This window comes from Capra hircus, chromosome 5 (genome assembly GCF_001704415.2).
Source record: "Capra hircus breed San Clemente chromosome 5, ASM170441v1, whole genome shotgun sequence".
Lineage (NCBI taxonomy): Eukaryota > Metazoa > Chordata > Mammalia > Artiodactyla > Bovidae > Capra > Capra hircus.
In genome coordinates, this window is record NC_030812.1 from 36222631 (window position 1) to 36248404 (window position 25774).

The following is a 25774-nucleotide window of genomic DNA, read 5'->3' on the forward strand; positions in this document are numbered from 1 at the left end:
AAGAGTTTCTGTATAGATTAAAAATCAAAAGATGCCTAATTCTATCAATAATAAGTGATCAGAGAAAATATAGTGATGATTATTGCAAGGCAGAAGTTATTCTTATGTCACATTTTTAAAAAAGAAATGTGCAGAGTTTTATTTAAGCTCAATTTCAAAACAGCAGTGAAAGGCAACCGAAGGAGAGGAAGTGGAAATAAGAGGTCTGAGAACACAGCCAAGCTTTTCATGGTGACAGTCATGTTACTAAGCATAGTATCCTTAATATGCTTATAATCTTGCCAAAATACATTATTCACTCCCATGCTTTCTTCAGTAAAGTATTATAGATAACCATTTACCTAGATCAAAAGTGGTTATCCGTTTTTGGACAACCCAACACCATCATTATGAACAAAAGCCTGTGACACCTTCTAGACCTAATAGGTTATACAGGACTGCCCTTCTCAAACTGGGATGTTTGCTAATATGCCATAAATTAAACACAATATATTAATACCATCCTCAAAAATCAATTTAACTTAATGGTAAGTAATTTGAAACATTTTGGATATATTTTTTAAAAACCAAAATATTATTCATTCATGAATATTTACTGAGTCTCTATTTTGTGCTGGATATTGATCCAGGTCCCTGGAGATAAAGCATTAGGAAAATAAGAAAAAAAAATTAACTGAATTCATGGAGTGAGTGAAGTCACTCAGTTGTGTCCGACTCTTTGTGACCCCATGGACTGTAGGAGCCTACCATGCTCCTCTGTCCATGGGATTTTCCAGGCAAGAGTGCTTATATTCTAACAGATGAAGATGGGTAGTAAGCATTTACTCTACAGTACACTGTGCTGTGTTAAGTTGCTACAGTCATGTCCGACTCTTTTGTGACCCTATGGACTGTAGCCCACCAGGCTCCTCTGTCCATGGGATATTCCAGGCAAGGATACTGGAGTGGATTGCCACTTCCTTCTCCAGGGGATCTTCCCAACTCAGGGACGGAACCCGAGTCTCTTATGTCTCCTGCATTAACAGGTGGGTCCTTTACCACTCGCGCCACTGGGAAGTCTTTATATGATGCCAAATGAAAAGGAAAAAAAAAAATAACTGAGAAGGGGTTTTAATTTTAAATAGAATACTCAGAGTCGGCCTCAATAAGGTGCCATGGGATTAAAGGTTTAAGGGAATGAGAAAGCTAGCCACTGGGATATCTGTGGTAAAAGTTTCCCGGCAAAAGGAATAGAGAATATAAGGGTCTGGAATGGGCTCACTGAGGAACCACAAGAAAACAGTAAGACTGGAGAAGAGGGAGCAGGAAAGCAGAGTAGAAGGGAGCGGTAATGGGGCCAGGTCCCCTAAGGTCCTACTTCATTTTCATCTTCTGAGGGAGATGAGAAGACAGGGGAGATTTTGAGAAGAGGACAGATGTGCTCTATACTTAAAAGGACATCGGGGACTGCTGTGGAAAATTATTGTTGTTTAATCTCTGTTTAAATTATTGTTGAATAAAGTATATTAAAATGAGGGCAGAAAAGCAGGAAGAGATCAATTAAGAACATCAATAATCCAGGTGGGAGGTGCTTGTGGCTTACATCAGAGTGATAGTAAAGAAGGTAGAATTCCTAAGATGATGGATATTTTCTGAGGTAGACACCTCAGAAATCACACAGAATCCTGTATGCTGCTACGAAGAGTGAGAAGTTGGCACCAAGGTTTCTGGCTTGAACAAGCTTCCTGACCTTTACAATAAGATGGAGAAGACTGTGAAAGGGCCCGGACCCTCTGTCCCCAAGAGGAGCGCGATGTGAGCTAGTATCGCGCCTTGAGTTAGGCGGGGATGGGGGTGGAGAAGACGCCCGTGGTTCCGCCCCTCTCCGCCCCCTTCCTGACCTTTACAATAAGATGGAGAAGACTGTGAAAGGAGCATGTTTAGCCTGGAAGTTCAGGATTTCTGTTTGGACAGGGGTAAGCAAACGTCAAATGAACGTTTAGCACTCAAACAAAAGTAAAAAGAAATCTTAACTTTCTGACAGGTCTCTTCAAGGATTACCCTCAGAAAGGGAAAAGGCAAATCTGAATATCCTCTGCTCTCAGCTCTTAAGGCAGAGACGTTTTTGAGGCACTTGCTCAGTTGCTAAGTCCCGTCCTACTCTTTGCGACCCCAAATAGCCCCCCAGGCTCCTCTATCCTCCACTATCTCTGGGAATTTGCTCAAATTCATGTCCAGTGAGTCGGTGATGCTATCCAATCATCTGTTCCTCTGCTACCCCTTCTTTTGCCTTCAATCTTCCCCAGCATCCCATCCTAAATGGCTAAAATGCTTTCTGAGGTTGCTTTTCATCCCTTTGCTCCCTCTCGTTTCCAGGCTGTCGGTACCCTTTCCCCATCTAATAACGTACTGACAATGCCGCTCCACTTTCTAATTTCCTGGAAGCCTGAGAAACTAGCTAATTAGAATTTTGTGGGGGTTCAGAATGCTTTCCACGCGGTCAGCATCTTTGTTGGGTGCTGGTCCTACTTCCTGGTTCTGAGGAAAAGAGATTTCATTTCGTAAACAGGGTTCTCGGAACACATAGCTCGGGAGTTGAGAAACTCGAGGCGGGGTCCGACCACCGAGTGACGCGTCTCTTCGCCCCACGGTCCTCCAGTGGAGGACCCACCAATTTTCTAATCCCTAGGGACCCACCCAAATCTTTACCCTGGAGCAGGCGCTGCCCACGCAACCTACTTCCCCTCTAACTTTTCTCACTTGGGCTGAAGGGAAGTCGATTTTCCTTCCGAGCAGTCCCTCCACAACCCTGAGGCCAGGGCGCAGACCTCGGACACTTGGCGGAGAAGGTGGCGCGCAAGTCCGGAACCCCTTACCTGCCCGGGCGCGGGGCGCAGGGGCGCACAGGGCGCCGTGGGGCTGAGCCAGCGACCTCAGGTTCCAGGTACTACGAAGGGCCGGGGCGTGCCCAATCCGTCAGGTCCCGCCCCCGCCCCTCTCCGCCCCCTTCCTCTTTGTGCTTCCCCCTCGCCGCTTCACTGAGTCAAAAATTCCAGAGAGGCGTTTCTTTAAGTAGGAGCCTGTCCCTTTAAATACTCTTCTGTCGGAGACTAGCTAGCTTCCGGGCATGCGCACGGCGAGGTGCGGAGGAAACCCTTCAGCTGGACTTGAGGTAGACTGGGCTGAGCTTCTTGGCGCCACGTGGGCTTGTGCAGGGGGCGATGACAGTATTGGCATTGAGACCCTGACGCTCTGTCCCCAAGAGGAGCGCGATGTGAGCTAGTATCGCGCCTTGAGTTAGGCGGGGATGGGGGTGGAGAAGACGCCGGTGGAGCCAATGGCTGTGTCGGGGGTGCTTTGGAAAGCGCCTGAAGTCTAAGCTGCAGGAGTCAGTCCTGCTGGTTGGTGGCAGAAGTAGGAAGTAAGAGTGAATTAGGTGGAGCGTTGGCGGTGGAAGGAACAGGAGGAGCTACTGTCCTTTTTTAACATCCTCCTAGACTCTGCCCTTAGCCACAATCCAAATTCCCAAGCCTTGGGTCAGCCAAACTGCCCTCTCCATGTCCGCCCGGCAGGCTTATCGACACATCTGTGGCATGGAAACTCGACTCTGTGTGGGTTCCTTGGCTGCCCTTCAGCACGGTTCCACTCTTACTAGGATGCTTGGCTGTAATTCCCTCATCGTTGTATTCTCAAATTGTTCTCCTGTGCCACTAGCTTAGAATGTTTTCCTATCTTCTTCCTACAGCTGAGCTCTTATCACATCTTGCTTTGCTTTTGATCTCCTCTAACTGTTCAACAGATTCATCCTGCCTAGTACTATCAGTCATCTTACTAAAACATCTTTTAGGATTGTGTTATTTTCCTGCTCAGACACCTCCAGTGGCCATCGATTAACCACTCAATGGATTCTAAGCCCCTGACAGGGCATTAAGTGTTTTACCTAGTTTGGCACTAATCCGGCCATATTTTCCAGAACTGTGCTAGAAAACACTTTCTCCTACTGCTCTGTATCTGGGCTGTTCAGTTTTTTCTTAACACGTTGCATAGTTTGTTTATGCCTTTGCCTCATTTCTGTCTCCTGAAGTGTTTTGAAAATGTGGCCACTTCTTGCATTATGCTTTACTGATTATTCTAGGCAAAAGTGACCTCCTCTTTCTTCCTCTTCACTCTTACTGCCCTTATTTTGTACTAGTCATTTTATTTATTCAATAATCAGTATTGATTGTGCACCTACTATGTGCTTGATTCTGTTCTAATTTGTGAGATAATCAATGAATAAGGCAGACAGGATTCTTTCATGGAGCAAACATTCTAGTTGGGGTAGGTATTTAGTAAATAGTGAAGTAAAATGATTAAATAGAAATATGCAGAAAATTAATTAAGATTTTATGGAAAATAGTGACTTGCTGGTTTCTTCCGATTATTGGTCAAGGAAGATCTCTTTAAGGATATTATTGAACAGAGACTGATTTAATCAACAGGAACAGCTGGCATAAAGGAACTGAAGAAGGCCAGTGTAGCTGGAGTATAGTGGATAATGGGGAAAGGGTACAGGATAAATTTGGAGAACAGAGTTCAGAATCTTAGAAGTCTTTGGAAGCCAGGGTAGGTAATTTGGGTTTTATTATAAATGTGATTAGAGGGTTTAAATAGGGTTGTGCTATGATTAAATTTTCCTTTTTTAAATCATCATTCTGGCTACTATGTGGAAAATTGACTATGGTGGACTAGTAATAGAAGCAGAGATTAGAGACCTTCATAGTGTATAAGAATTTCTGGAATGAACGTATTAAAATAGAGGTGATGAAAGGGCAGTAGGGATAATCAGAGAGCCAGATGCTTAAAGGTGATGCAACTTTTGGTGATGAGAAAATCAAAGCTAAGACCGAGACAAAGTAGAAGGTTTGAGGTTGAGATTAAGGAACTGAGGGACTGTGATGTTAAATGAATCATCCATACGGATGGTTGTGGCGGTCAGGCTGGATAGTATATTTTAAGCTAGGTGTTAAAGTCATTAGTGAGTGAAGAAGAATTGTCCTGAGACCAGAGAGGGTGGCAGCAAATAGTACAGCCTGATGGCATGAACTTCAAAGGAAATGGGATTTGAGGAGGTAGAGGAAGAACAAGTGGTTTGGAAGCAGCAGTGGCAAACACGGAAAATATTTACAACCTCCAGGTCCCCAGGTGGGTATGAAAGGAAAAATAGCTGTCACATAGGAGGACTACAGAAGAAGCAGCCCAAGGGAAATAGCCAGGTTTCAGTTCAGGCAAGAAACTGAGGAGTCTGTGCAGGAAATTAAGGAATGAGGAAAAATAAATATATCCTATTTATTTCCTAGGACAGTTGCATATTAGGAAATTTCTGTGAGTTCCACATTACAGAAAGGATGGAGTGGAAGTGGTTTTCTAAATTGGTTCAGATGAATAGATACACCGTAGAAATGGGATGAAGGTCCAGATGATGTATTACCTGGAGAGCATGATGAACACAAAGATTTGGGCAGTACCAGTTCCTTGGGCCTTTTATCTCTCCTGAAACTCCACTTGGTAGCCATGGGTTGTGCGAAGAGTGAGTGAAGGTTGCTTCAAGAAGCTCTGCAAATGTGTCTTCTCTCTGATGCCAGAGAGAGATGGTTGTACTTTTCTTATGGGTCAGCTGAAAAAGTTTGTATCTGAGCTTTCATGAAGGTTTAAGGTCCAAGGTTAACATAAGCCTTCCTTGAAGCCTAGTCACATTGCATGTTGGTTTTATTTAATTAATTTTTTTGGCCATGTGCCTCAGAATCATGCCCAGCAGATCTTAGTTCCCTGACCAGGGATCAAGCCTGCACCCCCTGCATTGAAAGCTTGGAGTCTTAACCACTGGACTACCATGGAAATCTGCAAATTGTTTTAGTACTTCATTATATGTCATTGTGGACTGTTTTTTCCTGTCTTCCCCTCAGCCTTTACCCTACCCCTATCCCTCCATGTATTAGTATCTAGTCACAGATTCTCTGAAATTAACTGGAAATTTTAGGTTTCAGGGATGGAATTCAGACAACTCATTGTAAAAAAAAGTATATGTTCCAGTCTCTTCTTTGTTGGTCTACCAATGATATTTTAAAGGTGAGCTTAAAACTAACCCATTTTAATCCTGGAATTTTAATAGATGAAAACGTGGAGTGGGTGAAGAGTCAAGATGCAAATGACCAGACATGCCATCTTGGTATAGGAGAGTCAAAATACACATGATATATAGAAATAAATTAGTAATGTCATTTAAGGGGACTCAGAATTGGAAGGGAGAGAGAGAAGCAGAATTAAATAAATCCTGCAAACCTATTTCTTTTTTTGTTATCCAGATTTTTTTTTTCTTCCTGGTAATTGATCACCTCTGTTTCTTTTGTAGGCATTGTTCAAGAATGGAAGAGGATACAGATTTCAGAATCAGATTTAGTTCTTTGTGTTTCATAACTGATCATGTTGGTTTTCGTGGCACCATAAAAAGCTCACCAAGTGACTTCATTGTTATTGAGATTGATGAACAGGGAGAGTTAGTTAATAAAGCCAGCGACAAACCTGTTTACAAGGTTACTAAAGTACTACCTGAGCCAAATAATTTGGCTAAAAAAGCAAAACTAGATCTTCAGATTTTATCTTTTGAAGAGACAAGCAATCAAGAAGTTAGTACTTTGGCTGGTAGCTCCAGTGAAGACCACAATTTTGTGCCTTGTTCAGAAATGGAAGATACTATCAAAGATAGAACTTACAAAGGTGAAGAAGAAAGTGTTGACGTATTAGGCTCCTTGTTAGATGAAAAAACTAATGAATTACTGAATCAGTTTGCCTGTGATATAAAAGAGAAGTGGGACTCCAAAACTGAGCTAACTGGACCATCTCCTGAATTCTCATTAGGCAGAATCCTTGATAAGAACCAGAGGGCTACCTTGCATAGTGCTATTAGGCAGAAATTTCCTTTTTTAATAACTGTAGGAAAAAACTGTGAAATTGTCGTAAGGCCAAATCTTGAGTATAAGGAACTTTGTCACTTGGTATCCGAAGAGGAAGCATTTGACTTTTTTAAATATTTGGATGCAAAGAAAGAAAATTCCAAATTTACCTTTAAACCTGATACAAACAAAGAACACAGAAAAGCTGTCCACCATTTTGTCAACAAGAAGTTTGGAAATCTTGTGGAGACCAAATCCTTTCCTGAACTGAGTGACAGTGCTGATAACCCAAATGTGGTGATCACTGTAAGATTTCGGGTCAAAGCACACAAGCACTGGAAGAGGTCTCTTCTTGAATGCCAGGGAAGAAAAGATACATACACAGGTAACAAGACATCATTACCATTTTCTTAGGTATACTTAGATAAAATTGTGTGAAATCTGTGTAATTTCAAATGAATTAAATTGACATGTCCAGAGGGATATTGAAAACAACATATGGGTCCTTTTTTAAATGGAAGATAAGCCTTTCAAAACATACTAGTTGTAAAATATTACCCTTATTGATGGAAGTGTGATTAACACGTTTTTAGTTAATGTAGTCACAAATGTATAAAGGTAAAGAATTACTTTGTTTAATAAATCTCATGGGGATGAATCTTGATTTCATATTTTGAAAATTATCTTAAGTATTTGGAAAGAAGTAAAATATGTTTCCTGTACTTGGGGAAGTGAAGAGAATACCTTGTAATCTGGAACAGCTGGACTTCATAGCCTATGGAAAGAATCCTGCAGACTTAGAGGGAGTTCCTTTGTCTGACACTGTCCATCTTTTAAAGAAGAGTTTCTCGAAATTTTGCATTCATACAATCATCAAAAGGGCTTGTTGAGAGAGATTTCTGAGCCCTGTTATCAGATTCTGATTTTTATTCTGTGTAATACACTTCCTTGGTCTGTTTTTCACACTTTGCAGTTCCTAGCCAGGCTGTTCCTATACTTGTAAGATATTTTAGTGATGTCTGTCCAGTTCCATAGATTTGGTATATTTAAAATACTATTTTTTTTTCACACTATTACTAACTGATACTCAAAGTTTGGCTCCAGGACTAGGATAGTTCTTGTAAATTATTATGGATCTCAAAACAGGTTTTGCTTATGTTGTAATTATGTTTAACTTACTGGCAATTTAAAATGAATTTTTAGAAATATGAATTTATGTTTATCGATGGAGGTGGTCAAAAGGTACACATTCCCAGTTATAAAATAAGTCCTGGAATATTGTGTACAGACAGCATGATTGTTGTTGTTTTTTCACTAAGTCATTTCCAACTCTTTGCCATCCCTCTGGCTGTGGCCTAAGTTGTGTCCGACTCTTTGGGACCCCATGGGCTATGGCCTGCCAGACTCCTCTGTCCATGGGATTTCCCAGACAGGAATACCGGAGTGGATTGCCATTTCTTCCCGACCCAGGGATCAAACCTGTGGATTCTTTACCACTGAGCCATCAGGAGGCCTGTATAGCATGGTGACGATAGTCAATGATATTGTATTATATATTTGAAAGTTGCTAAGAACATAGATCTTAAACGTTGTCATCACAAGAAAAAAATTATAATTATGTGTGGTGATAAATGTTGACTTATTGTGGTGGTCATTGTACAATATGTTCAAATACCGAATCATTGCAAATTTTTAAAACTTTTCATAAATAATATCCACCCTGCATATTTTTGAAACTTGCTGTTTCCATGTTTTTAGAGGTTCTTTATAGAGAGATACAAAGAACATACAGATCTTTTCTTTTCTTTTCTTTTAAACATGATTTCTAAAGAATAGATATTATAAGTTTTGTTTAGCTATTTCATTTATTCAGAGATAGATAGATTTCACATCCTTCTGCTTCCTGAGTCAAGCTTATGTTAAATGTTCATTTTTCTTAGAGTGCTCTTCAGAGAGACTCTTGTAGCTCCTGATGATGGTTACAGGAGCTGTACAAAACAGAAATTATTCTGCAGAATACTTGGGATTTCCTTTCCATGATATGAGGGAAGAGGACAGTACTTTGAAGTGTCATATGTTTATGGTGAACTGAGGACTGAGATATTTTCTTACTGTCAATGTTGGTAGGTTATATAGGCCAACAGGTTGGCAGGGGTCGGGGGTAGTGCTTGGTGGTAATTGTTACTGGGCTTGTTCCTCCTTCCACTTTTGCGATCTCATTCTCACCTTCTCATCTAATAGACATTTGAAGGCTCTACCATGAGGCAACAAGCTCTGTTTTATTTACTGATTTCCTGGCCTGGAACTCCCAGTCTACAGGGCACACAAACTTAAAGAGATAAATTATGGCATGGTGTTCAGTGTCATGATGTAGATAATGACAGCTTGTGAAGACATGTAGGTTTAAGTAATCAACTCCTTGTAACGTTTGTTTTTTCATCTATTCAACAAATATTTGAATACTTACTGTGTTAGTCTGAGGGTATAATGGTCAATGAAACAAACATGATCCCTACTTTGGGAGCATTCAGCCTTGAGAACCTGGAAGGAACTTGAGGGAAAACTGCTGTGGCCCTTGGATCTTGAAGCATGAAAAAAAGTGTGGCAAATAATAAGTGGAGAGAGCATGTGTTTTAGACAAAGGACCTCAATGCATCCAAGTCCACAACAGTGAAAGGCTTTAGTTCATCCAAGGATTGTGACAAGTTCTCTGGGTTACAATTATAGGATATATAAGATAGCCCAAGTGCAGACTGGAGGGGTGGATTAGGGCCAATATGAATGCCTAATCAGGGAATGTGGATTTTTTTTTTTTCTGTAAGCCTTTAGTGAACCAACTAGCATTTTAAAAATGAGAGCTGAAATCTGTGAGGTTTGTATTTTACTGATTGTATTTTGATTAAAAATACTCATCTAAATTAATGATTTGATTCACTATAATGATCTGTCAGTTTGCTAAGAATGTAAATGATGTATTTAGCTGCCTTTTTTTGTAATTGAGGATTTTTTGTTTGTTTCAGCTTTTACCCTACGAAAAGAAAATATAGAAATGTTTGAAGCAGTTGGTTTTTTAGCTGTCAAACTTGGTGTGATTCCTTCGGATTTTAGTTATGCAGGACTTAAAGACAAGAAAGCCATCACTTATCAAGCGATGGTGGTTAGAAAAGTGACACCAGAGAGGTAATAAGATGTTTAAAGGAGAGAACTTTATTTTCTTATTGCATCAAATAAATAAATACTAGATTAAAAACTGAGAATAATACTGGGAGCATATTAACCTCACTATCAGTAGTAATTATAGGCTTACTGAGCAGCATATTCTGCATTAATAGTATAATTATCTTCTAAATAGACTTTTATTATTGTAAAAGTAATACATGTTTATTGTAGAAGATTTAGAAGAGTATAAAAGAATATTAAATGTCACTAAAATTTCTCTTACACAGAAATAACCACAAAAACAGTTTGGTCTGTTTCAGACATTTTTCAGAGACTAAGATATTTGCAGATGCTACAGAGGCCTTTTTTATATATGTGAAAATCATACTGTATATGTAATTTGTATTTTACTTAATAAAAGTAAAATAGTATTTTTAATGAAAATTTATGTCCTGAAATATTTCAAAGTCATGTTTATTATATGGACTAATTTGTTTAACTTTCCCTTGTTTTGGGATATAGAAATTTGTTCCAATTTTTCACTGTAAATACTACTGTGATTAACTTTATTACACTTAAATCTGTGCCTTATGGATGCTTTCCTTAAGGTAAAGTTAAAAAAAGTTGAATCATTGGACTAAAATTCTGCCTAACTTGACGTATTAAAAATATATTAATCTTTAGTCATCAGATATTTAAGTACTATTTTCTGTTAAATATTTTTAAGTTCTTATATGAGGGATAGAAAAATGTTTATAATTTTGTCTTTGTGGTCAAAAAGTGCACTGTGCTAAGAAGGAATGACTTTAGATGTTGAAAGGTATTTAGATGTTAAAAACTGTTTTTTAACCACCAAAGACAAAATATTTTATTAGTTTCTAGGAGGAAAGAGTAGTTTGATTTGGCTTATGGGTATGGAATTTTAATTACCCTTTAACCAATAGTAAGATTTTAGCAGATGCAGAAAATCTGAAGATAGTTTGGAGGGCCTGTAAGCAAAACAGTCTGCCTGATAAAGCAGATGGTTCCTTTAAGGTCTACAGAAAATATAGAAAAAGAAAAGTTTACATCAGTTCTTACAGGCTCTTAGAAGTTAGGATAAGACAATTGGGATCTAATATTGGTGAAGAACTGAAAATTTGAGTAAAGAAGTGTTCAGAGCAGAATTGTAGGAAAGTCCTCAGGCGCTAGTGGTTTTTTGGTAACATTGGAGAAAAACTGAGAAGGAAAGGAGCCAAGTCTAAGGACAGAAGAGCGAAGAACAGTTAAGAGGTTCTATCACTTGAACTGAGAAGTCAGAAGGCTACATAGAGTGATAGCATTAGGAATATGTGTTCCAGTTCTTAGAATAACTCTGTTAATATAATCCTATGATAAAGGGTTTTTAGTGCACATCTGTTGAAATAAATTAAAGATGTGTTTTTGAAATAATCCCTCCAGTTTTTCAGTATTCCAGTATAAGTGGTTGTCTGCCATCTGTCATTTAAACTTTATTTTAAATTAATTTTTGACATTTTTAATATTGTAAACATATTAATAATTTTTAACATTAGTTTAAACACAAACTATTTTTTAAATGTAAGAGTTAACTGAATCCAAATGATAAATGATTTATCATTTATAGGTTAAAAAATATTGAAAAAGAAGTTGAAAAGAAAAGAATGAATGTGTTTAACATTCGGCCTGTAGAGGATTCCCTTAGACTTGGTCAGCTCAAAGGAAATCACTTTGATATTGTCATCAGAAATTTAAAAAATCAAATAAATGATTCTGCAAACCCGAGAGAGAGAATTTTGGAGGCAATAGAAAACGTTAAGGTAAGAAAACTGCACTGTAGAGAATTTTGGGAAAATCTTTATTTACATTGAGATATGAAGGGAAATATTTTCTTTTGTACATTTTCTTTTTGTGTGCATGTATAATTATTTTAAAAACTGATAATTGGATCCATTTTACTTATTTTTAATTTTTTCTTCTTGGTATATATCTTTGTATTGAAAAAAACACAATGTTAGTGTAATTTAAAAAATTGTGTAGACTCCCCCAGTTGGAAGGGTAAAACCTATCTATTTAAAAGGACAGGTTTTTTTTTTTTTTTTTTTTTTTTAGCGTCTGCCATTTAGAGTAATATTACAGGCAGAGAGATTAATTTGGGGGGAGACTTTGTTCAGCGTTTCTTTTCAGAAATCTTTGGTAAATAGTTTTTATATTACTTTTCAGAATGTTTTTTCTTTTCAATCTAATTTTGAATTTTGTTTCAATGTATGCAAATGGTAAATCATATACATTTTATTATTCTTACAGTAAAAAAATTACTTACTGTAAGTTTTAAAATGATATTTGCTGGGCATCTAAATGTGTACATATAGCCATAGCCTTCAATCTGATCATATAGACTGTAGGTCAGCAAACTTTTCTCTGTGAAGGGCCGGGAAAGAAATGTTCGTGTTTTGTAGACATATGGTCTCTGTTGCAGCTACTCTAGTGCTTTTGTGTGGGAGCATCCATGAACCATACATGAATGAATGAACACGGCCGTATTCCAATAAAACTTTACATACAAAAGCAGTGGTTACAGGGCCAGATTTGACTTGTGGACCAGTTAAATAGCTTGCCAACCCCTGATCTGGACCAGAAATTCTCAACCTAGGGTGTTTTAAAAAAATTTCAATAATCTGTTTTTTCTCCCAGACTGATTGAATAAGAACATTTGGGGATGTAGCTTAGGCATTAGCATTTAAAAAAATCTCCCTAAGTGATTCTACTCCACAGCTAACATTGAGAAACACTGCTGCAAGTTTCTGACCACAAAGACCTTTTCATACAATTTTATGCCTCTCCAACAGGAAAACAAACAGAAACCAGATTTTAATCACTATTATTCCTAACAGTCAGGAAAATATCTTCACTAAAGATATTTAAAATCCTCATATGGTTATTTTTTCCTTTTCTCTAGACTTACCTAAGACTCTTTTTTTTTTTTTTTTTTTTCTTTTCCCCCTGTTAAACTATTACAAAGATATCTCTTAGAAAAGGGAGTGGGGCTTTCTGAACTCTGATGTTATTTATTGCCTGTCTTTCATTTGGTACCTATTTATATACATTTTAAAATCTCTGTAGGAATAATCTTAGATTTAGCCAACTTTCCTTTAGTTCTTATGATGAGGGGAAGCGAGCTGAGAAGTCCTGAAAATAAGAAATCTTTGGAGTTTTGTTTTAAAGGGTTATAACTCAGATTGCTATAAACATTTTATTGTAATCAACCCTGAATAACTTGGCAGGGGTACTTAAAACTCTCCTGGTGTTTTTAGGATATTGTCTAATGTTATTTTTCCAAATTTGAAATAGTTAAAAGTTTTAACTGTGAGACTTAATACAGGGGGTACTTATTCTATCTGCAGTTGATCTTTGTGGCATGAGATCAGGATGCAGTTCCTTGTGTAGCATGCTGATTACAGATTATCTTTTATTTGCATCTGTTATTGAACAGTCCTGGAATTGGTGCTCGATAATCATCATTGAATGAATATATTAATATATTCCCCCCATAGAGTGAGTGTAGAGAGCTCTTTCGTTTTTCAGGAAACCATATGGGGCTGCTGTTTGCTTTGTGAGGACATGTTTAACCATCAGCCAGTATCCTCAATGGTTGCAGTAGTAAATATCAATTTTCTGTTCCTACTGACGTGATGCTATGCCATTGTCTTGGCCCAGACTTTCAGAAACTGAGATAATCGAAAAAGCAACCATTATATACAAAAAAGCCAGGACTTGCTGGGTTTGAAAATAAACCTGCTTCGTATTTCAAGCATCTGCAGACAGCCGAATCCTCAAAATCAGGAGGAGCTTCAGGGATCAGAGCAGATGCAGTACTAGGTAACAAGTTCATCCCAGTTTTCCCAGAGCTTTCCTGATTTTAGCACCAAGAATCCCACATGCCAGAAAACTCCTCAATAGTGGGAATGAAAAGCTCACATATTTTTAAAGCTTTTTCACTTATTTTCTGATTTTCAATCATTTATTCTTTTCCTTTGTATTCTTTAACCATATAGTGTTTCTCAGCCCACTTGGTATCCATGTGTGTATTGCCAATTACAGGATTCTTTTATTACAATAAAGACAAAGAGAAAGACTTGGTTACATATTTTGACACAATAATTGTCTTATTTATCTTAGTTTGAGACTGTAACAAAGAACCATAGGCAAGGTGATTTTTAAACAAGAGAAAATTACTTATAGTTCTGGAGGATAGAAGCCTGAGATCAGGATACCTGCTTGGTCTTCTTATTGTATTCACATGTGGTGGAAAGAGTCGGCTAGCTCCAGCACCTTTTCTTATAAGAGTTCTTATCCTATTCATGAAGCTGCTATGCTCATGATCTAATTCTCTCTTCAAGTCCTTATCTCCGGATACCATCACACTGGAGGTTAGGGTTTCAACATGTGATTTTTGGGAGGACACAGACATGAGTCTATAGTAATATATTTTTAATTAACTGATTTTTGTGTGTGTGTTTACAGAATAAAGGGTTTGTGAATTACTATGGACCACAGAGATTTGGGATGGGAAGGAAAGTTCACACAGACCAAATTGGATTGGCTTTGCTGAAGAGTGAAACGGTATGGATTCTGAAAAGATATGAACTTACCTGTTTTGTCAGATGTACTTACTGCATGAGCCAGCTCATTGCTTTCTTAACCCAGCATATAAATGCATGTATACCCCCAAATATATGTACTGTACATCATGTTTATTGAATAGCAACTATATTCATGATATCACTTTACAGCAAAACAGATGCTGAATAATATTTGTTTGAATGAATGAATAGTATAAAAGAAGAATGAGTTGGAGGCTAGATTGAATGCCCTGTTTTAAGATTCTTACCTACTCTAAGATGCATACTTAGAAATAAGTTGTAGTACTGGAAACAGTGATAAAATACAGGAACTAGTAGATATGTATTTTTTTTAAAGGAGCATCTTTTAATCTGTTTATGTTTTAAAAGAAAATATTAAAGTTGGGAATTTGTTAAACTTTTATTTATATTTATTTTTTAAAAAATTGTTTTTAAGACCAAAGACAAAGAGTTCTGAAACTTGAGAACACAAATGAAATTAGTGGCTTGCCACTTGCCTATGCTTGTTCTCTCCCCCTTTTTTGTTGTGTGTGTTGGAAAAGCCTGAGTTTTCTGTCATCACTTAATACAGTGTTCTTACTTCTATGATAGAGGCAAAAAATGACAGAAGATGTATGGAAGTTGTGTCGACCACTTTTCCAGTCCATAAGGTTTTAAATCTGTATATTAGGTTGCTTTGCACTGGAAGTTAATTCTAAATTGTTTAGCTTATGAATGCTTAAAGATAGAATTGCCATGTCAAATATCATGTTAAATGCCTATTCTTTCAAGATGTACCTTTTTTTTTTAAAGTAAGTAATTTGTCATTTTCATCTAATATGTATTTGCTTGTTTGGTCTTTAAAGGTGAAAGCTGTAAAATTGTTTTTTACACCAGAAGATTTGGATGATCCTGTAAATAGAGCAAAGAAATATTTTCTTCAGACTGGTACTTTAAAAGTTTCTTTACCTCGTATATAGTTAGGTAGATATACAAGTGTTATATCATCAGGATAGCATTCATTTCTACATAAATGAGATAAGAAATAGACTGTAATATATTATATATTTAAGCATTTTTATTATGTGCCCTAGGTACTCCATTTTTATGGGACTTTTGTATAACTCTTACTTTGGGGTTGGGTGAGGGGAAAGATGCTTTGTGAGTTTTTCCTGGCCTAAATCCTCAAAAAAGATAAGAGTTCCCAGTTCTAAACTGACATTGATATAAGTATAATTCACTGCAATCAGGAGACTGAAAAATAAACTAAATAAAAGTACATTTGTTATATCTGGTACTTTGTGCATTGTTTTTGATCTAGTCTCCATTTAGCCCTGGTTGCTAATTTTGAAAACTTTAGCTAAATATATGTAGAATACTTAATGAGAAGCACTAAAAACAATTTGTTGAGTGTGGTTCTAGAGTCAGTCTGCTGCTGCTGTTGCTGCTAAGTTGCTTCAGTCATGTCCGACTCTGTGCCACCCCGTAGACTGCAGCCCACCAGGCTCCCCCGTCCCTGAGATTCTCCAGGCAAGAACACTGGAGTGGGTTGCCATTTCCTTCTCCAATGCATGAAAGGGAAAAGTGAAAGTGAAGTCGCTCAGTCGTGTCCGACTCTTTGCGACCCTATGGACTGCAGCCTACCGGGCTTCTCCGTCCATGGGATTTTCCAGGCAAGAGTACTGGAGTGGGGCGCCATCTACATGGGTTTAATACAACTTTAGTACTTGCCAGCATATGGGCTTGTGCAGGTGATTTAGCCTCATTGTTTTAGTTTCTTCATCTTCAAATTGAAGCTAATAATGGTACCTAAAAGACTGTTAATATTTAAATGAAATAATAGACTTAATGCTCTTAAAATAGTGCCTGGCTTATTCTGAATACTGAATAAATGTTATGTGTATTTAAGTAGTAACAGCAACCATAAGATTTTAGATTCATTAAATATATGATCAACATATATGTGCATATTAAATTTCACTTGCATACAAATAAAGGACATCAGTTTCTAATATCTCCATTATTTTTAATTAGGTACATATTACATATATAATGATTAATAGGTGAAAAATATTTTTATGCCACACCCAAATCTGTAAACCATATGAGCATTTCTCATTGTTATGAGTAATCTAAGTAACACTAAACAAAGTTCAAAATTACATCTATTGTAGGGTCCTCAGAAAATAATTTCCTTATGGCAGTGACTGTTAAACTTTAGTGTGTGCAAGAAACCTGGTGCGTTTGTTAAAATGCTTATTCCACTGCCCTACCTGAATAAGCAGCTTTGCCATGGAGTCCAGTAATCTAATTTTAAAAAGCATGCTGAATAGTAGAATATTGAATAGTATACTTGAAGGATCCAGATGTCAACCCTTTCTTATTCAAAAAATTCTGTAAAATGTCCATAATAGCTCTTTAAAATCTCAGCTCAGGGACTTGTATAATGCTTTAAAAAAAAGTGTTCTAAATAACTGCAAATTAGTTAAGCTCCATCCTGAAACTGGAGTTACTAATGTCCTCTTTTTAAAGCAGGGAAAGTGAATGAACCATATGATTAATGATTTTTAACAAACAAAAAACCTCTTCAAATGTAGCTCTGGTTTATGGTTGGTGCTGAGCCTCATCTTCATATTCAGGTTCCCAGGATAGCTCAGTACATTTAGAGAGCATGGTAAAGCTCTTAATAACTGGCCTTTGAATAAAAGGAACTGACTGATCTCTTTGTTTCAGAGGATGCTAAAGGCACACTTTCCCTGATGCCCGAATTCAAAGTTCGGGAGAGAGCACTGTTAGACTCACTGCATCGCTTTGGCATAACAGAGGAGGGCTGCATCCAGGCGTGGTTCTCCTTCCCCCATTCTATGCGCATATTCTACGTTCATGCATACAGCAGCAAAATCTGGAATGAGGCAGTATCTTACAGGCTTGCAACTTATGGCTCAAGAGTTGTGGAGGGTGACTTGGTCTGTTTGGATGAAGATGCTGACAATGAGCAATTACCAAGTAGTAAAGTAAGTATCATTTCATCAAGAGTAGTTATGTATCAGGAGCACTTATTTTCAGGAACTCTTATTTTAGAAAAAAATTAAAACTAAACCTGCTTTTTTTTTTTTTTAACTTGTATTTGCTCATCTGCTTCTACTCTGCTGTCAGCTGACACTTTACATGCCATTAAATAGAAGTATACAAATGGTCAGTGGTATGAAGTGAGAGTTACAAAGATAGTAAGCTTTCCTTAAAAGAACACGTTCTTTAGAAAATTCCACAGCAGTTCATGAATCGGGCTTCCCCAGTGGCTCATCGGTAAAAGCATCCGCCTGCCAATGCAGGAGATGCAGTAGACGCAGTTCCATCCCCAGGTCGAGAAGACCCCCTGGAGGAAGAAATGCAGCCCACTCCAGTATTCTTGCCTGGAGAATCCCATGGACAGAGGAGCCTGGCGGGCTACAGTCTGTGGGATTGCAAAAAGTCAGATAAGACAGAGCAACTGAGCACACACCCAATGCATGAAACAGGCTCCTTTAAAATCCAAAACAGGACAGATGGAGATGTCATTCCTGCCACCACTCTATTGTGATTTCCTCTGCCACTATCAGAAAATCAGTCTCTTTTGGCATATTTCCTTCTAGATCATTTTATATGCTTTCCCATAAATATCCACAGAAAGTGGATTTTTATTGTTAGTTAACAATGAGAAAAAAAAAATACAGAAATTTGAGACTCGAAACTCAAACCATGAAAAGGAAAAAGAATAAAATTTCTATAATAATGCTATAGGATATGAAATGTCATTTCTTTTATATAAGTGGTTTTACAACTTGTTTTTTTCTCTCTTAACAAGATCTGAGAGACATTTATATTAATGAAATATAATTTGTCTTATAAAATTGATCCTTCCATTTCCTCCATGGTATTTTGGATATTTTGGATATTGGTATTTCCAACTAGGATTTTTATGGTATTTTAATCTCTGTGAATTTGACCTAAATAATGAAATTGAATTCCATAAATCACATAAATTCATTTCATAGCATTGTAATGCAAAAAGAGACTATTCATCATTATCTTAATTCAATCTCAAAACTATATTTTAAAAATTAATGAAGGGATTTGAGTAGTGCTTTTGTATATAACATCATAAAATCATTGAACTTTAGGGGATAAAAATATTTTAGAGACTTCTTTTCTAATTCCCATTTCATAGAAATGAAAATTGAGACCCAGGCTGGAGAGGGGACAGGTTAAGTGACGTAGGTAGCAGAATTCAGAAGACCTAGTTGTCTGATTCCTAGCCCAGCTTGGTCTCGACTAGAGAAATCATGGGGTATAGAAAAGTGTCAGCATGCGGAGATAGGGCATGGTCCTATTTTTCAAAAGTGGAGAAAAAACAGACTCCAACCTTACCATAAAGGATGATTTATCTAAATTAACGGCAGAGTTTTAGATGTATAAGTTAGGATTTTGTTTGTTTGTTTGTTTCAAGTGATAGAAGCCCACCTCAGACTACCTTAAGGAAAGCAGACAAGAATTTCTTGGCCCTCATAACTGAAGTCCATGATTGATTCAGGTACAGCTGTTATGAAGGGGCTTAGACAGTGTCCTAAATCATCCATCTCATTTTCTTCATCTTTCAGCTCTGCTTTCCTCTCTGTTAGATCCATTCTCAGTTTCTTCTCCAGCAAAGAAGTCTTTTATTTCCTAACAGTTTCAGTCAAAGCCATGGAATTGAGTCTCAGAATGGCTTGGTTTGTGTTCCATGTCCCCAGACCAGTTACTGTGGACTGCAGTATGTGATTGGCAAAGCCTGTGTTCCAAGGACTCCTTCCTGGAACCATCCCACCCAAACCACATTCAAGAACTGGGAGGGAAGCTCCCAGGAAATTGCAGATACACTATCAGAAAAGGAGTCAAGGCTGAGTGATGAGTGAGCCACAACAAAGAGGTCTGCTTTACTATTCTATTAAATGAATGACTTGTGAATATTTAGATAAGAAAGCGAGGGACTTCCCTGGTGATCCAATGTCTAAGACTCTGTGCTCCCAAGGCAGGGGGCCTGGGTTCCATCCCTGGTCAGGGAATTAGATTCCACATACCGCAACTAAGAGTTTTCATGCTTCAACTAACATTCACATGCCACAGTAAAGATCCTGCTAGCTGCAACAAGATCGAAGATCTTGCCGTGCCACAAGTCAGACCTGGCATAGTCAAACAATAAAATATAAGAAACATTAAGGGGAAAAAAAAGTGATCACTAGGAGTTTTATTAAGAATGGTCATTTAACTGAGACACGGATTCTGAAACTGTGTAAAAAGAAATCTAGCAGCATCTTAGGTTTTATTTTACCTCATATAAATGGAAGAAGGGCTATGTCAGTTGATTCCATTTTGGTAAATAATGAAAAGCATTAAGTTTTTTAATACCTTTCAGAAAACATGTCCTTTTAAATATTTCTTGGCAATACATTATTTAGTAAGTCAGCCGTTTCTAATTCAAATTGTCAGAAGTTCACTTTGACAAGATATAGCAATAATCTCTGAAATGCATGTGTCTCATAAGACTTTGTTCCAGGTAACATTTGCAAGGATATTTTTGTGATCAAGATTTTGTCTGCTTTTCTTTCAGGAGATATAGGAGAAAAGAAAAACTTTTCTCTTTCACATTTTGCAGAGTTTCTTTTCATTAGTGGCGAAAAGTATCTGTATTTTTTAAATTGATTATTTATACTTTATTAGTTAGCACTGAGAAAAGAAAAGGCAAGAATTGGAGGCTCAGGACATAAAATATGGAAAATATGGAAAAGGGAAAAACAATATTTGTAGAATATTTCATGTTGCACATCTACATTAAAAATTGTAGGAAACTATAGGAATCTAATCTGAGTCCCTTTTCGATAGAATTACTAGGCCTACTGCTGCTGCTGCTAAGTTTTTTCAGTCGTGTCCGACTCTGTGTGACCCCATAGATAGCAGCCTACCAGGCTTCCCCATCCCTGGGATTCTCCAGGCAAGAGCACTGGAGTGGGTTGCCATTTCCTTCTCCAATGCATGAAAGTGAAAAGTGAAAGTGAAGTTACTCAGTTGTGTTCAACTCTTAGCGACCCCGTGGTCTGCAGCCTACCAGGCTCCTCCGTCCATGGGATTTTCCAGGCAAGAGTACTAGGCCTACAGATGTAGCTTAATTTCAGGTGACTTGGCAGATTTTCATAATTCTTTAGTGAGTAAGATGGAGAAATGTGAATTAGACAAAGAGAAATTCACGTGAATTCATCTTTGTGGAGATGCCATATGACAAAGAATGGTTAGTTCATCAGTTGATATCCGCTTGGAGGGACTTCTCTAAAGAGAGCTACGGTGTTCTGTACTTGAAAATGTTTGTTCCGTATTTTCACAGATTGCTTAAATTGTAGTATTTTAGGAATGCTTATGAATTTGTGAAAGGCAAAGAGCTGGAATTGATGATGCAAGAGAGATCATAGCCCCATGTATTTTGGTCAGATCACATCTAGAATATTATGTCCATTTCTGAATGCAGCAGTTAAAATGGGTTATTAACATGTAAACAAACAAATAAACCCAAAATGAAAAACCAAAAAGGAGGGATATTATTGATCTGAGTAGGGAGAATTGGGAAAGCAAGCAAGTTTAGAGACGATCTAGGCATTATATGGTGAATGCTTTAGGAAAATGAGACTGTGTTAATCCTCATGGAGTGATGGTAGCTACCTTTATACTTTTGAGCTTTCATGTCTCAGAGAAATCAGAATTATTTATTCTGTGTCCTAGAGCAACATTTCTCAAACTTACCACTCACTTTTTTTTCCCACGTACGTGTGACAATTATTCCCAGTCTATGAAACACATTTTGAGAATCAGCACTATTTCTCATAGAGTACTATGATACCTGTTGGGGACAGGGGTTGGAGAGGGATTTCATGGAAACAGATTTTTGATTTAGTGTAATAAAAAAATACTTTGCTATTTAGAAAAAGATGATTGATAACTGAGGTGAAGGTGCTGCTTCAGAGTGATAAGCTACCCCATTCTCTGTTTCCCCTGCAGTTATCGGGTTAAAGCAAGAAGAATCATTCTAATTTTTAAGTAGTCTGCTCCTATAGAAACAAGCTGTGAAAAGATCTTATTTGAGTATGAGTATATTCAGTTAAGAAGTTGTATTATACATAACAGAGTTAGGAAAAGTTGAGGGAGTTTGGAACATTTGTGAATCATCTGTATTGTCATCATGTTTTTAAAAAATAGGTTCATCTAGTAACTGAAGAAGAGGAATCAGCTAACACATATGCAATACATCAGGTAAACTTGCTTAAAAATTAGTATCATTTAGACTTAAATATAGACATTGTGCTGAAAAGACAGTGTACTAACCATTTCTCCTCCCCGCCTCCTTTTTTTCTACCACTTTTTATTCAGATATACTTTATATACAATAAAATTCACTTCTTAGTTTATAGTTCTATGAGTTTTGATAAATGTAGACAATCATATGACTACCACAAGAATCAAGATAAAGAACAGTTTCCCGTCTCCCTCAAACTTCCTGTGTCCCTTTGCAGTCACCTCTCACCCCTGCCCCTGCCCCAACTCAGCTACTTCCTGCCCTACAGTTTTGCCTTTGAAAAAATGCCATAGAAATGGATTCATATAGTATATGTGATTTTTTGTATCTGGCTTCTTCCAATGAGCATAACGAATTTGAAATTTTCATGTTGTATGTATTTGAGTTTTTTACCGGGTGCCTTTTGCTGCCTACATTTTGGTTCCAGTTAAAGGAAAAATATCTAGAAGTCATCAGCAAGGGAGGAAACCTCCACAAAATGTAGTTTACCCATGAGCAGCTGAGAAAATAGAAATTAATTTGGCAGCTTCTTCTGTACTTTCATGTTTTATTAATAAGTAAGCAAGGAAAATGGAAAATTGTCAAATTTTCTGTGATTGAGCAGTAGGGATTATTCTTTTTGTTCCAGAAAGAATATGCTTTTAGCGTTGTATGACTGAATAAAGATTAAGTTTGTTGGGTAATTAGATATACCTCCACTTCTTGTTCCATTTCTTCTACCTTAACAGCAATTTGTCAAATAATATCTGACTTGAGTTGGTTACCTTGTTAACTAAGAGTCCTTCTTGATTTCAGTTAGCTCTTCTTTTTGCCTGGCAGCATTAAAAAGAATCAAAATAGTGTAGTATTCAGTGGCATGTTTTAGAGTGATTGCAGTGTTTGTATTCTGAGTGTGTTTTTACATATTCAACTCCCAGTCATAAAAGTAAATTTAAAATATGATTGCATATCGACTTCCCTGGCAGGCCAATGATTAAGACTCCATACTTCCATTGCACGGGGTGCGGATCCAGTCCTTTGTTAAGGAAGTAAGATCCCGTGTGCTATGCAGGGTGGCCAAAAAAAAAAAAAGAGAAATGATCACGTATTTTTCTGAAGGCTGTTTCATGTACCTTTTTTTTCCCTTTCCCTTGCATAGGTGGTTCTTCCAGTGCTTGGATACAATATTCAGTACCCTAAAAACAAAGTAGGGCAGTGGTACCAGGAAGTACTCAGCAGAGATGGACTACAGACATGTAAATTTAAAATACCTACCCTGAAACTGAATGTTCCAGGATGCTATAGAAAGATTTTGAAACATCCCTGTAATCTCTCATACCAACTGATGGAAGACCATGGTATTGATGTCAAGAAGGAAGGTTCCCACATCGATGAAGCAACTTTATCCCTTTTGATCTCTTTTGATCTTGACGCTTCGTGTTATGCTACGGTTTGTCTGAGGGAAATAATGAAGCATGACTTTTAAAACTAATACCCTTGATATAATCAGTATGTGCCACTTTTTAAAGGAAAGTGAAAAGGGAGCTAAAATTTGAGTGTCTACCATGTGCTAGTAGCTTTATAATTGTTATCTTCTTTAATTACACACCATCGCAATGAAGTAGGAATTTGATACTCACATTGAAGAGGACGTACAGTTAGCAAGTGGCAAAATCTGAACTTAAGACTCCAAAGCCTTTGTTTTTTTCTATTAACTAATATCTCGATGACCTGTATTCTGTGCTATGAAAGTTAAAATCTTTCTGGACTATTAGGAGCATACTGCAAGATAACATTAAAGACGGTAACATTAAAGAAAAACTTTTGGAGTAGTGTTTATATCCTCAGGCTCCTTGCTTAAAATGTAGATTAAACTAGGTTGTGTATGGTGGGAGGGGAAGATGAAGCATTTTGTTAATTAGTGCCATTCTCTTCTATTTTTGAAATTATTGATGAGAACAGTACTTCAGGAAAATATTATCCCTCTATTTATTAACATGATATGCAAGGTGATCTAACCAGTCCATCCTAAAGGAGATCAGTCCTGGGTATGCATTGGAAGGACTGATGTTGAAGCTGAAACTCCAATACTTTGGTCACCTGATGCAAAGAGCTGACTCATTGGAAAAGACCCTGATGCTGGGAAAGACTAGGGGCAGGAGGAGAAGGGGACGACAGAGGATGAGATGGTTGGATGGCATCAGCGACTCAATGGACATGGGTTTGGGTGGACTCTGGGAGTTGGTGATGGACAGGGAGGCCTGGCATGCTGCGGTTCATGGGGTCGCAAAGAGTCGGGCACGACTGAGCGACTGAACTGAACTGATCCCAGGGTAGTATTAGTATGATACCCCTTTATGAAATAAATGATCTTTGATGAACATTGAAATAAATTTTTATACAATTTCTTTATTTTGACTTATACTGACCCTCCACTTTTTTGTAATTTTTGTTCTATCATCTAGAACATAAATTTTTAGAGTCAGATCTGCGCTCAGACTCTAGCTCTGATACTTACTAGTGACTATTATTGATTCTTTCTGAGGCTCATTTAAGGAATCAAGGTGGCACCAACCTCATAAACAACAAATAATAGAATTATCTCCACCTTTTTAATGTTTCTAGAGGAAGAAAACATTTTACCCATTCCGACATTTAAAGATGTCTTAAATGTATTTATTTATTTATTTTAATTGGAGGATAATTACTTTGCAATATTGTGATAGTTTTTGGCCTACATTGACATAAATTAGCCATGGGTGTACATGTGTCCCCCGATCCTGAACCCCCTCCCCGCTCCCTCCTCACTTCATCCCTCTGGGTTGTCCCACAGCACTGGCTTTGAGTGCCCTGCTTCATGCAGTGAACTTGCACTGGTCATCTGTTTTACATATGGTAATATACGTGTTTCAGTGCTGTTCTCTCAGATCATCCCACCCTCGCCTTCTCCCGTAGAGTCCAAAAGTCTGTTCTTTACATCTGTGTCTCTTTCCCTGTCTCGCATGTAGAGTCATCATTACCATCTTTCTAAATTCCATATATATACATTAATATACTGTATTTGTGTTTCTCTTTCTGGCTTACTTCACTCTGTATAATAGGCTCTAGTTTCATCCACCTCATTAGAATCGACTCAAATGCATTCTTTTTTTTTATAGCTGAGTAATACTCCGTGTGTGTACCACAACTTCCTTATCCATTCATCTGCTGATAGACATCTAGGTTGAGTCCATGTCCTAGCTATTGTAAATAGTGCTGCAATGAACATTGGGGTATTTGTGTCTTTTTCAATTCTAAATATTTGTTAGGTTAACTATTCCATGTCACAAATCTCTTTAACCACTTTATATCAGTTTAATTTGGGAGCAAATGGAATATACTGATTAGAAAAAATCTGAGCATTCTTTTATTGCTGGTAGCATTACATAATGATTTAAAATACTGTAGAGAGTATTATGTTAGTAATGTGGTACTTTTATTTATTTAAGTCAGTCAAACCATTTTGGATATATTAACATAAGGAAATAAAATTCAGAAGAAGAAAAAACCATATGTAATGTGAGATTTGCTTAGTGTAACATTTTCATATGTAGAAAGAATCAGTTTGAAAGGCCAACATTAGCTAACCTAAAGTGAAATGAGATGGAACAATTTGATGGCAAAACATGTAGGTATTAACAATGAAAGTTTTATGTATGTGAGAAAATATTGCCCCTCAAAAGTATATGTAAAACACAAATGGAGTGTAT

At 37.3% G+C, this 25774-nt stretch overlaps 2 protein-coding genes across 5 annotated transcripts in view; one reads left to right on the forward strand and one right to left on the reverse strand.

Moving 5' to 3' along the window:
* Window positions 1-3082, reverse strand: part of IRAK4 (interleukin 1 receptor associated kinase 4) — a 28140-nt gene extending 25058 nt beyond the window's left edge. Inside the window, exon 1 of the mRNA XM_005680065.3 lies at window positions 2856-3082. The gene's annotated coding sequence lies outside the window, so the exon portion shown is untranslated. The remainder of the gene's footprint in view (window positions 1-2855) is intronic.
* Window positions 1894-23846, forward strand: PUS7L (pseudouridylate synthase 7 like). Of its 4 annotated transcripts, XM_013963857.2 has the most exons (10): window positions 3141-5163; window positions 5999-6087; window positions 6371-7296; window positions 9932-10091; window positions 11695-11887; window positions 14592-14690; window positions 15556-15637; window positions 17423-17703; window positions 21950-22003; window positions 23185-23846. In XM_013963857.2, exons 3-10 carry the CDS (start codon window positions 6384-6386, stop codon window positions 23509-23511), a joined length of 2109 nt encoding a protein of 702 aa, XP_013819311.2. In that variant the 5' UTR covers window positions 3141-5163; window positions 5999-6087; window positions 6371-6383; the 3' UTR covers window positions 23512-23846. The 4 variants fall into 4 exon arrangements, with proteins under 4 accessions (XP_005680121.2, XP_005680119.2, XP_013819311.2 ...); XM_005680064.3 differs by lacking the exons at window positions 3141-5163; window positions 5999-6087 and adding an exon at window positions 1894-1955; XM_005680062.3 differs by lacking the exon at window positions 5999-6087 and having other exon boundaries at window positions 3040-3151.

Bases quoted from the DNA above. Each gene is read 5' to 3' on its own strand.
- PUS7L (XM_005680064.3), top strand. From the start codon at position 6,384: ATGGAAGAGGATACAGATTTCAGAATCAGATTTAGTTCTTTGTGTTTC. The intron at 10,092-11,694 runs GTAATAAGATGT...TATCATTTATAG, and splicing joins AGAAAAGTGACACCAGAGAG to GTTAAAAAATATTGAAAAAG. The intron at 22,004-23,184 runs GTAAACTTGCTT...TCCCTTGCATAG, and splicing joins ACACATATGCAATACATCAG to GTGGTTCTTCCAGTGCTTGG.